This window comes from Alexandromys fortis, unplaced genomic scaffold, assembly GCF_014885135.2.
Source record: "Alexandromys fortis isolate MF-2015 unplaced genomic scaffold, M_Fortis_MF-2015_v1.1 scaffold_10, whole genome shotgun sequence".
Lineage (NCBI taxonomy): Eukaryota > Metazoa > Chordata > Mammalia > Rodentia > Cricetidae > Alexandromys > Alexandromys fortis.
The window spans coordinates 2520143-2533237 of record NW_026067895.1 but is presented as its reverse complement, the minus strand read 5'-3'; the positions used below and the strand labels follow the sequence as shown (position 1 = coordinate 2533237).

The window sequence follows — 13095 nt, the reverse complement described above, 5'->3', positions numbered from 1 at the left end:
AACAATATATAATCAGCCCTCACAGATGACAGTTATCCATAACCTTGAGAAAACCAAAAACCATCCATCCCAACTGTTGGGAGATGTGGTTTTCTTAGAATTACTTTCAGCTGTCTGGGGGAGGACAGTATCTCTATGGGATCCCGTAAAAAGCTACAATAATGCTTTAGTCTCATGAAGATGAGCTGTAACATTTGTAGCTAGTCTCAGAGTAATGGGTAAGGCTTAACTGAAATTCTTATCTGAAGTTATTATAGTGGTGTGAGAAGGTGCTCTACGTCAGCTTGGAATTGTCCTGAACAGTTTGTAGTCCAAAATCAATCTTTGAGTGCTTGACTAGTTCAATCGGTAGAACATGAGACTCTTAATCTCAGGGTCATGGGTTCATGCCCAACATTGGGTCCTGGGTGAAGTGAAAACTTACATAAGTCTATTTAACAATTTATTAAGGGGTGCAATGAAAAATTAAACTCACGAATATAGAACAAAATAGTCACCACTGCTGATCCAGCTGCTGCTGTCCCTTCATTCATCCCAAGGTGACGAGGACCAACTACAAGCCTTGTGGCTCTGACCACCCAAGTGAGAGAGAATGTACATGCATGTGACATCCTCCTCAATTTTATCTGCTCACATTTTCAGAGAGAACCACACCCATATGGCAACCAACCCCAAATGTCATTGACTACATGGGTTGAACTCCTACAACAGATAACCTTTCATGAGGCTTGTCCCTGAAAGATACTGAGTCTCCCTTTTTTTTTACCAGTCATGAATTGTCTGTAAGTCTTCACCTGGGGGTAGGGCCATCTTAGTTTTCCCCTGTGCATTTGTTGACACATGGCAACTGGTGGTGTCGTTATACAGGTTTTGTTTAGGCGACCATACTGTTAGGATTTTATGACTGCAGTATTTTGACCTTTATAAAAGACACTGTCTCAAGCCAGGCCATGGTGATGCACGTCTTTAATCCCAGCACTCAGGAGGCAGAGACGGGGGAATCTCTGAAAGTTTGAGGCCAGCCTGGTCTACAAGAGGTAGTTCCAGGACAGATTCCAAAGCTACAGAGAAACCCTGTCTTGAAAAACCAAAATAAGACACTGTTTCATGGCAGATGTCCTTGTCCTCTGACCCTTACAATCAGGTTATAAAATTTAATACCAATGAACTTACTATAGTTGGAGCTAGTCTTATAAGATAGGAAACTAGTCTTTAAACATTGTGCATTTAGTTGCTTTTGAAAATCCTTTGGTATGAGAGATTTTGGAGATCTCAAATGATTTATTGAAAATGTTATACATTTTCTTTATCAAGGCAATATGTGACCTTAATATGTTTATACTATAAATGTGAATATTTATAGGGTATGTGACTCATTCAATTTAAAAAAGGAACATTTGCAATTTTAGAAAATCCTCCGGAGGAGAAACAGGACACTTTTTCAGAAAAATTAATTACCCAAATCATAAAAAATCTTCAAGTGAAAATTTCCAATATCCATGTTCGTTATGAAGATGATGTGAGTATTTTTCCTCATGTATGTATTAGTTACTGTGACTGACTTTTGCTCTGTAGTGCCCAGCCTAATAAATACTAGGAGATGGAAGGACTGAAAGCTGAAGACCATACAATCTTTTCTTTTTATTGTTACATTTTTAATGAGTGCTTGATTATACTTTGCTTAAGTATTAAAACTTTGGGTTATGAAGGTAATGTCTTGGGAGTAAATGAATTTCACAGATTTTTTTTTTCTTTTATCTACTGGAAAGAGTACTGGTTTAGGAATAAGTAGAGTTAACTTATTTTTTGCTCTTCAGTAGTTTATTGTTTCTTTAAATGTATAATTAGTTGCTATTCTAGTTTTTGGATTTTCTGTTGCTGTGATAAAATGCCCCAACAAAAATATCTTTAAGGGAGAAATGGTTTATTGGCTATAATCGAGGTCGTGGTTTGGCATTGCAGAAAGTCAGGGCAGAAACATGAAGCAGAGAGTTACATTCACAGTCAAAGCAAAGACAGAATGAATGTGCATTCCTGTTCTGATCTTGCTTCTGCCATTCTTACACTGCACAGGACCCAAACCCAGGGAATGATGCCACCCACCGAGGGCTGGGCCTCTGCATATCAGTTAACATCATCAAGTCTGTCCCCCCCCCGCCCCCCCCCCCCACATACCTTGTCCTCCTAGACATGCCCATAAATCAGCCTGATCTTGATAGGTCCTCATTGAGACCTCTGCTCAGGTGATTCTAGATTATGTCAAGTGCAGAATTATAGATAACCACCCCTTTTGCTTTAAATGTTACTGTATCATTTTTTAAAAGTGTATGTCTGACAAGTTTGTCTATGTAATCTTGTGTGGTAGAAATGGCACAAGTGCAGTACGTGTGCCTAGAGGATTATGTCATTAGCCTGGCTTGGTCTTGGCTCTTGGAAGAAACAGCTTCTCTAAATAGCTTCCTTAGCTTCAGACATACTTTTCAGCAATTAAAACTTAACAAGAAGTTGGATTTTTACAATAACAATATACATAAATCTTTGAGTGTACTCATCCCTTTTCCCATTTAAAATAAAATTATACCCATCTAATACAAGACCTTTGAGAGAACTAAACATCTGTGGATGTGAGAGAGCTTCAGATGCTGCTTAAAAGGTGACAGAAGAGTCTGAAATTGAAACAAAACAAACATAGTATGTACATGGGAAGACCAAGTCTATTAAAACATGCTCCAAGTAGGTAGGTCTTTGAGCCTAAAGTGTTTCCTGTTATTTTTTTATTCTAAAGTGCATAGAGGTTATTTTTAAACACACTGCTAGAGAGTTTATGTAAAAGTAGAATATTTTTTCTTACTGGCAAAAGTTGGTGCTGAACGTGTTGGCTATCTCAGTTAAGTTTCCGTCCATTTTAGGAAGGGGCAGGGCCTTCTGGACTGTGCTAGTGCAGGTGATGCTGGTGAACTGCTGGGTTTGCTTGTCTGTGATCTGGTGCTGAGACTGGGGCCTTACATTTTGCCTTATTTGTCATTAAGACTGAGCCATAGTCAGATGTCTCCCTGGAGTAAAGGATTATGCAGAGTTTCAGACTGAAGCAAAGCAGGGCTGCACTTTGCCTTTGTCACCTGACTTCTTTACTCAGTGACACACAACTCAATGCACTCCCATTTTAAACAGATTACTGTATCAATTTTAATATGTTTCTATAAATTTAAAAATATTTCTACAAATATAGTAATTTATAAAACACTAACATTAATATTTAGCAATTTGTTTTTAGAAAAAATATAACAAGAATTATTCTGAAAAGAATGTTTTTGAATATTTGATACTGACTTTTTCTATGAAGTGAATTTTATTCAGCTGATTAAACCAGTAAGTAATTTACTTTGTTTTTCTTTAGATCACAAATCAAGACAAACCACTCTCGTTTGGTATTTCCCTTCAAAATCTCAGCATGCAGGTACTTTGTTCAAAAAGGAAATGTAACTTTTTAAATAGTGTAGTATAGTCAGGTTTATGATTATGATTGTGATTAGGTCAGCATCAGACCTGTACGAGGTATGTGTTTGGTTACCTGTGTAGAAGTGGTCTAGGAAGTCCTCAGACTGGATTGGAATTGAATAAGTAAGGGCATATTTCATAAATTTGGTTTTCTAAGTTGATTCAGATATTTTATATAGTTCTTCTGTAAATTACTCTTCATTTTACATTGGTTTTCACTTTTATCTTTATAGCTACATACAGTACAATTCAACTTAACTCCAGTTTAGCATTACATCTTCCATTTGATTTTTGTGTATAGTTTCTTTATAAAACATGGTCTGCAAGTGAAAAAGAAGAGGCAGTGGGAGGGAGTGGGAGAAGTCAGAGATACTCAGTACAAGTGGATGATGTCTGTTGTCAGTGCTGCTGGCATACTAAAAATGTAGAGAATTACTATTTATATTTGCTAATGTGAAAATCATTGCCACAGTAGCAGGGATTTTATTTAAAGTATGTTATGTGTATTTGTGTGTGCCTGAGTGTATTTGTGTGCACCATATGCACATGACAGCAGCCCACAGAAGTCAGAAAGGAGTGTTGGATCCCCTGGGACTGGAGTGACAGGTGATTGTGAGTCACCATGTGAGTGCTGGGAAGTGAAACCTGGTCCTCTGCAAGTGCCATACTTGTTTCTATACACCTCTGAAACCCCACAAACTGTAGGTTTAATTGTTACCTTTAGAGGTTCCTGGAAACTTGTCTGCCATACCAGAGTCAAAGAGTTAAAAACTCTTAGGTTGGCATCCTGATATGCGTTTTCCATATTTATTATTATAAGGTTTTGCAGTGCTGGGTTTTGGTGTGTTAGGTAAGCAATCTGCCACTGAACCACATCTCCAGTGTGAAATCTATGCTTTCAAAGTCATTCTTGGTGATCATAATTTGTGCTGAAGTTTGGGAGCCACACTTGCCGTCAGTTCTTCACACAGCAGTGTGAGCCATCTTTCCAAAATCATGATCTGGTGAGGAGTGGGAACACAGAGCTGTTATCCCAGCATCTGAAAGCTGAGGTAGTATCATGAGGCCAAGTCCATCTGGGCTGCATATCCAGACCCAGTTTGGATAGAAATATGCAACTAAAGATTTGCTTACTGTATTTCCCATTTTTTATTTTTAAAATTTTGAAGTGTTTTGATTTGAACCTGGGGCCTCCTGTAGTGTTCCTTGATAAGAGTTCTTATTATATACTGGCCTTGTCCTCAGTGACTTTGATTACCCTTCGTTTAAAATCTGTGATCTTGTCTTTATATTGTCTATAAAACCTTTGAAATTGGACCCTAAGTAATGTATTTGGTTTTCCCCTTTCCTTCCTGTGTTTTATTCTCTGGCCATATCTTTGGCCTTTGTAAAAAAACAAAAGCAACAACAACAAACCAAACAAACAAGTGAACAAACCAAACTATATATTCCCGTCTAGAATTATAATCTTACAGTGAGTAGTTCTTATTCATGGTGTATGAACTATCATGATCATAAGACTATTTTTTCTGAAGTCCTTTCAACAAGCATATGATTTTAGGTTAGTTGTTTTATCTGGCACACCTCTGTGTTTGATTTTTTTAAATTACCTGTTTAAAATTGCTTATTTCTGCTTGTTTTTGACCAAAGAAGTTCCTTGAAAGCAAAGCATTAGGGTTAGTGGTCTGATAATAATATTTTTGACTAAATGATATGTTTTCAAAGGCATTTTTATGAGAAATTAGTCTCAGGGTATGAGAGATAATGACTTGCTTATTGTATATATAATGGTATTTTTTTTACTTATTTATATTTTTTTTCCTCTTCAGACAACTGATCAAAATTGGATTCCATGTTTACATGATGAAACTGAAAAACTAGTTCGTAAGGTAAAATAAATTTTAACCCATTGATTTGGTGAAAAAGAATTTTGGAAAGACTAATGATGATGTTGATGATTTTTGTTTACATGTGCAAAAATTTATGTGAATTATATCTGTTTACTTTATTTAGAGTAAGACTCAATTACTTGAGAGTTCTGAGCATAGTAAACATTAAAAATTCTTTAAAAAGTTAATAGACATTAATAAACTTGATTTATTTTCAGCTAATTCGATTAGATAATCTCTTTGCTTACTGGAATGTGAAGTCTCAGATGTATTATCTGAATGATTATGATGAATCATTGGTAAGTAAATATTTGTATGTATATTGGTTGTACCATATTTTGTATAGTGTTTAACTCCCAGTCAATCATCCATCCTTAGAGTCAGTATTGCTTCTAAACAAAATCCAGCAGGATTTTTAGAAACAGAATTAACTGGAACCTTCTTTCATAACAGTTAATGATGGATTACTTAGCCATTTTAAAATTTTATCCTGTGGAGTATGAATTATTTATTTGTAATTGCTCTTAAATATTCTTGTAGATAATATAAATTTGTAGGGTGAAGATATGTTTGCATAAATATAAATAAAAATAATTTATTTTTTAATAGGTACTCTTGAAAAATGGTATTGTCAATGAAAACATTGTTCCAGATGGTTATGACTTTGGTAAGTTATTAGATAAAATAAAAATATAATTAGAAAAATTAGCATAAACTTTTATTTTAGCATTGTTGATATACTGGATTATTTTATATTAAATTTTCTCTTAGTTATGTGTGTATGTGTATATATATGTAAATATCAAAATATACTTTACCCTTTTAACATAATTTTTATTTTTGGACTTTCTGATTACATTTCAAAACAATAGGAAAAATGTCTAACAAAAAAGAATGATGATGAATTGTATTAAAGTTTAAGGATTTTGTCAGGTGGTGGTGGTACACGTTTTTAATCCCAGCACTCAGGAGATAGAGGCAGGCGGATCTCTGTGATTTTGAGTCCAGCCTGTTCTATAAAGTGAGTTCCAGGACTGCTAGGGCTGTTACACAAAGAAACTCTGTAGTAGGAGCTGCGGGGCTGCATTCCGCCACCCAGCTCCTGCCACTGGCTAGCTTTACCCGAAATAACAACACACAAACTGTATTTTTTTAAACACTGCTTGACTCATTATATCTAGCCTCTTCTCGGCTAACTCTCGCACCTGGACTATCCCATTTCTAATAATGTGTGTAGCACCCCAGGGTGCGCTTACCGGGAAGATTCTAGCCTACTTCCATCCTGGGTCGGAGCTTCATCAATGGCATCTGCCCTGGAGAGGGGAGCATGGCCTCTGTCTGAGGCGTCTGCCCCAGAGCAAAAGCTATCGAGTCTGAGCTCACTTCCTCTTCCTCCCAGCATTCTGTTCTGCCTACTCCACCCACCTAAAGGATGGCCTATCAAAATGGGCCAAGGCAGTTTGTTTATTACCAATGACCTTCCTCCATCAGAGCTGAAAGCCCTACATCTTCACCTGCAGGCAACAGGAAGTATTCTGAGCTAGGAATAGCTTGAGCATAGGATACCTCAAAGCTCACCCCATAGTGACACACTTACTACTTTCAACAAGGTCGCACTTCCTAGTGGTGTCACTCCTTGTGATCTTACGGGGGTGATTACATTCAAACAACCATAGGCACCTTTATTTTTCCTTATCATAAGACTTTCCTGGTTAGCTGGGTGTTCTCACAGTAGATTTGAGACATCACTGCATTGGTGGAAAGTGTTGGTCTTTGTTTCTAAGAAACGGTATATTTTTGCCCATTCAAAGGCTATTACTATGCAAAGTAATATATTTTATATAATATATAAGAATATACCTACTACTATTAGGTATGTAGTTTAACATAATTAGATGTATGTTTTATTCCAAATTAATCTTACATTAAAACAATTATTGTTGTTATATATTGATATAATCTAAATTAACTTCATAACCTTTTAAAATAAGGGACTTGTAGACTGGTGTGTCTATTCCTGGGAGGAAACATTTGTGCATAAAATAGGCTTTTGCTATTATAACTTTTTCTCTAAACTACTTTATCCTTGAATTTATACATTTTATGTACTCCATTTTACTTTAAAGACACATTTGTTTTTAAAGGTGTGTGTGCACGTGTGCATGAGTGTGCATGTGTGCACAATGGTCAAAACCATTGTGTGATGGCAATAAGGGGTTTTGTTCATCTTTTCTGATTGGCCTTTCCCCAGGTTTCACAGAGTTCCCATCTTTAATAAGAATATGAATGAGACATAATCAGACCACATGGGAATTTTTCATTACAATATGCATTTTTCTCATTATAAAAATGAATGGCACTGTGCAGGCTCCATCACTTAGCTGGTTAAATTGCCTGTCGTGTAAAAATGAATGACACACATTTACTGACTTTTGTTTTATGCTGTACTAGGAATTGCACCTAGGGCCTTGTGTGCAATAGGCAAATGCTGTGTGTTTAGTCCCCCTCCCCTCTTTTTGATTTTGACATGTGTATCACTATGTTATCAGGTGTTGAGCTACAGTTATGAGAAAAGTAATTAATACTCGCAGTCAGCATGCGAATCTATCCACATTTTGATTCTGCAGTTTCTTTTCCCAAACACTGTCCTCTGCTGCTTCAATTCATGTCATCATTTACAGCAATGTAATAGTGCTTATTAAAGTCTTTGTATTGCAGACTTGTCATCTTGATCTCAGAAATAACAGATCAGAACTTAGAGACACTGGGTGGATTTCCTAGGGGGTCAGAAGTATGCTACTCTGACAAAGTATGTTCCCTGACAGAGCATAAAGATCTAAAACCCACCTGGAAGGCTAGCTTGCATAACGAAAGATAATTCTGTAATTACTAAGGGTTTTTAATGTTTCTCCTTTAAATGGCTTTTGTGGTAGAAATGAATTATCTGACATCCTGGAACATCTTCTGTGCTAATGTTAATGGCTTTAGTGACATATTTCTACCTTAAATTTTGTGCCTGACAAAAGACATTGAGGGTAAATGTGTATTTTGTTGACTGACAATCATAGAAAGGAAAGTTCATTGAAACAGGAATCTTAAGCAGTCTCATATTTAAAGGTAAAAAAATAACTTGGTTTCTGTGACTAGACTTTCTGGTGAACTCACAAGAGAGCCAGCATTCTCTGCCATTTGTTTTACAAGCCTATATTTATGTCATTTCTCCTCTGGAGATGAGAAAAAAAAAACAGGAAATACTCCAAACTCACACAATCATTTCTCCTTCGAGAGCCTAAAACTGGAGCTGGCAGATGTATGACTTTAAACAATAGTTTTCAGGGGTGTTTGAGATCAACAAGTCAGGCAAAGGCAGTAGATAATTAGAATGGGATATTGTATAGCATACGTGCTAGGAAGGTAAGAAAAAAACATTGATGTCTGGGATACAGAGCTAAGTGTTAGAATGGGGGACTCACAGCTAAGGTTGGTATCAAAAACCTCAGACATGGACGTGGAACTTAGGAAACACAAGTAAGAGACTTGGAGAAACAAGGATGAAAACGAGAAAAAGAAAGAGGAATCTCTAGGAAGCTCATACGCTGAGTTCCGAGCAGAAACTCTGAAACCTGCTTCAAAAGAAAAATAGAGCAAGAAATGACTGCTGAGAAGTTGTCCTCTGACCTTNCCTTCCTCCATCAAAACCCTATCTCGAAAAACCAAAAAAAAAAAAAAAAAAAAAAAACCCGTCATTATCAATTTGGTTTTTCAAGACAGACAGAGTTTCTCTGTAACTTTGGGGCCTGTCCTGAACTCACTCTGTAGACCACTATAGTGATGTTTATTAAGATGTTTCAGAATCACAAGTACAGTTTAATATCGCTAGCTGGTATAACCACAGTAGTATGATCTTTATGTTTATAAAGTGTTCAAATATTTGTTGTTGTTGTTGTTGAGACAGATGTTGCTTTAGTAGCCCAGGCTTGCCTTAAATTTAAGACAATGTTTCTGCCTTTCCCAAATGCTGAGATTAAAGGCAGGAACTTAAAAATTTTATCTTTTACTATTGAGTTATTTTAAGTGAGCATATATTACCCCCAGGCCTCAATCCCCACTATGTTATCTCCTACTATGTAGCCCTGGCTCTCCTGGAACTTACTGTGTAGTTTAGGCTGATATCAAATTGTAGTTCAGTTGATACATTCTCCTCACTCTGCCTCCCAAATGCTGGGATTAAATGCATTCACCTATATGTCTGACCTATATATTAACTTTATAATGACAAGATAATTACTAAAATAGAAAGAAACAATTTTAAAAACATATTTTAGCCTTGAGAATACTCAATAAACATCAATTGTTGATGCTTAATTTAGTTCTTGAATTAGGCTTCCTGACATTATAAGGCATAGAATATTCTTCCTCAAAGTTTTCTTGGCATCACTGAAAGTTTCCTTATATATTTCTATATGTTATGTGTGCTATTTAACCTTTTTATAATTTCTTTAAATGGCTCTTTTGGCAATTTTGGCAGTTTTTATTATTATCCTTGTTTCTCTTTTTTGTTTGTTTTCTGTGATGGGGATTGATCCCAGGCAGTCGTTCTGTTACTGAGCTACATGCCCAGTCCTTTGTGCCAAAATCTTACTTTCATTGTTTTGAAGTTGATTTTATTCTTAATTCCTTCTCAGAGGAAATATTAGGTCTGATAACTCTGTATCAAGTTTATGATATATTTAGATTTGACTTACATTTTCTGTGTTTTAGAGTCCATTGAAGAAAGAAAATAATTAGTAACTGTAAAAGGAGATTGGACTAATAGGATTGACTGGTGAAAAGTAGACTAGTAAGATAAAAGGATGAACCCTATGTTTGAGCTAAGGATAAGGTTCTAAAAAAAGACCCTCTCCCTTGTGTGTCTAAAACCCAGACCTTGGTGAAGTGAGATGAACATGGTTAAGGTTCAGAATGTTTCTACTATTGTATTAGCAAAGCTTGTTGGAAATCCAACTCTGTGACTGATGAGATTCGTGGAACTGTATCTCCCTGTCTGTGCTGGGTCGTTTGCTGACTGTCCTTAGCTGTTGTGCAGTACAAAAGGCTGGTTGATGTTGAGGAAGTCCTCTGTGCAGTAGTAACTGGATGCCAGAGAAGCCATCTTAGATCAGGGCTAGGTGTTAATGAACTTTGCCTCTGTCTGAGCCTGTTAAATGAGTACACTGCGGGACCTGACAGTGTAATTCCCTCCTATTGATTCTCTTAACATAGCATTAGCCAAAATGCTAAAGGGGAAAAAATACTAAAATGGTAGTGGCTTAAAACTATGCTTGTTTTGTTTTTCTTTTTAAAGCAAGCTTTGGAAAGTGAATTTGATGTTCATAAGTTGATAGCTGCATATTTGTAGGAAGGCAAGGAGAACTGGTTTGAGTTATTCTTCCTTACAAGTCTATTTCTTCTCTTCTCATCTACTTAATGGGAGAAATATACTTTTTTATTTGCTAAGGTGGGCATGATCCAGTAGAACATGAAAAATTAATGATGCAAGAGATTTGGATTTCTGGATTGATGTGGGGGAAAGGGTTGGCATCTGTTGTATGCTCTAGAGTTTTCTTAAGAACAGGACATAATCAGTTCATCTTTAAGACACTTTTGTTGTAAGAGAAGAGTCTTGATATTAACTGTAGTAGTAGGGAAGGCAATAGGAGTTAATGCAATTTCTCTTCAGGGTATGTATGCAAGCATTTTTAACATCTTAGGTACTGTAAGCTTTTGAAGAGAGAAACTATGAAATAGTGGTGTAGAAGAGAGAGTGGACTTAAGCCAGCATTGATTTTGAAGTATGGTTCAAACTAGCAGCCTTATCATCACTTGGAAGGTTGTTTCAAGTGCACATTTCTAAGTCTCTCCAAGGCCTTTTGCATCTGACTCTCCTGGCACTAGAGAGTGTAATAATAAGCACTATAGGTGATTCTGATGAGTTCTCAGGTTTGAAAACCTTTGGGCCTAGAGTAGGTTAGACACGCAACAGGGCCATATAGTCAGATATTTTGCCTTTGCAGGCTGTAGATAATCTGACACATACTTTTTTTTTTTTTAAATCAATCCTTTAAAAGTAAAAAATTCATTCTTAGATAACTGGCCACCAGGAACAGGCTGTAGTATGAATTTGGTCAGTGCCAATAGAAACAAAAAAGTCAACCTTAAAAACAATTTAAAAATAAATTGTTGATGGATATTTAGCAGGGTAAACATGGGAGTGTTGTGTGATTTCCCTCTCCATAACATTAAGAATTCACTTAATATTTACAGTATTAAAGTGAAAATAATGACTATGATTGTCACCTTTTCCTTTCTAGCCACATTTTGCTATTAGGTCCAAGTGTGCAGTTGGGTTTTGCTGAGCAAGTACTGGTGTATTAAAAGGGCAAACTTGTTGAGGGAATAGTTAAAATAACAGATAAGAAAGTAGAATTAGAGAAAAAATGAGGAAAGAATCATCATTGGGTATGAAGTTACATTTAGCTGGAGCAAGAGGATCTGGAGTGCTGCCCCACAGTAGACTGATTGTAGTTAACAGCATGTGTGTTTCAAAAGCTAAAAAGTGAGGCCAGACTTAGCCTGGTTGAGAATGCTTGCTGTTTAGTCATGACAACTAGAGCTTGGATTCTAGCACTCATGTGGGGCACTTTACAAATTCCTCTAATTCGGTCTCTAGAGGATGTGATGTTCTCTCTCATCCTCAATGAGCATTCCCCCCCCCCAAATAATTCTTTAAAAGCAAGGAGAAATATATTGAATTTTAAACTATTATACCAGTGTATAATTACAATGTATACATGAATGAGAACAGTGTGTGGATTTCTATTAATATGTGTAACTTTTATATTTATATCTATTAAAAACAAGGAAGAAATGAATAAACCTTAATTTTAGCAGTGTAAGGACACAAGTCAAAAGTGGGGAGGTGGCAGATCAGTGATTTTTTTTCTAGGTCCAAAAGTTCAAATATTGATTTATTTTCCAACAATATTTATGTTTAATGTCTAAAATATGTTCTACAGGTGGTTAATACAAACATATTATATTATACTTATATACAATTTAGATTATAATTCGTAGTTAATCCTAGTATAGATTATACTGTCACTGTTCTCCTCTGCATACTTATTACTTTTGCTGATATCATTTGATCCAAGAAGATGATCCTGGGCAAATTCATATTCTGCCATCTATCTATGCAAATTGAAAGGAGGACTAGTTTACAGAGAAAGATCATAAAATGGAATCAATTATAAATATAATCTTAACATTTCTAATATTCTTTAAGATTAAAGTAAATCTAGAATTAAAATTGTTCCTTCTCAGCAGTGTCCTATGTAGGACTGTGGAGAGACTGCTAGAGAGGTGTAAAGGAGTATTTCCAGCTGATCTCCTTAGTGCTAGGATGGTTGAACTGGAACTCTAATTGTTTTTCAATTTGTATTATTTTTCAGTTTTTCGACCTATATCTGCTAATGCTAAGCTTCAGATGAACCGGCGATCAGATTTTGACTTTTCTGACCCCAAAATAAACCTGGACGTTGAGCTACATACCATAGTGATTGAGTTTAATAAACCACAGGTGATTTTCTTTGATGACATTTAGATTGTTAGTTATTGTTTGATAAAAGCAAAGTCAAGACTTAAGTGTTTCCTGAATTCGTAGTTGCATTAA

General features: G+C 36.0%; 1 protein-coding gene across 2 annotated transcripts in view; it reads left to right on the top strand.

The window, feature by feature from the left end:
• Positions 1-13095, top strand: part of Vps13a (vacuolar protein sorting 13 homolog A) — a 192357-nt gene that overhangs the window by 22728 nt on the left and 156534 nt on the right. For both annotated transcript variants that reach the window (XM_050157169.1, XM_050157178.1), the window contains exons 6-11: positions 1410-1519; positions 3398-3457; positions 5328-5387; positions 5606-5686; positions 5997-6054; positions 12875-13002. In XM_050157169.1, the coding sequence (XP_050013126.1) occupies positions 1410-1519; positions 3398-3457; positions 5328-5387; positions 5606-5686; positions 5997-6054; positions 12875-13002 (497 nt within the window). The remainder of the gene's footprint in view (positions 1-1409; positions 1520-3397; positions 3458-5327; positions 5388-5605; positions 5687-5996; positions 6055-12874; positions 13003-13095) is intronic.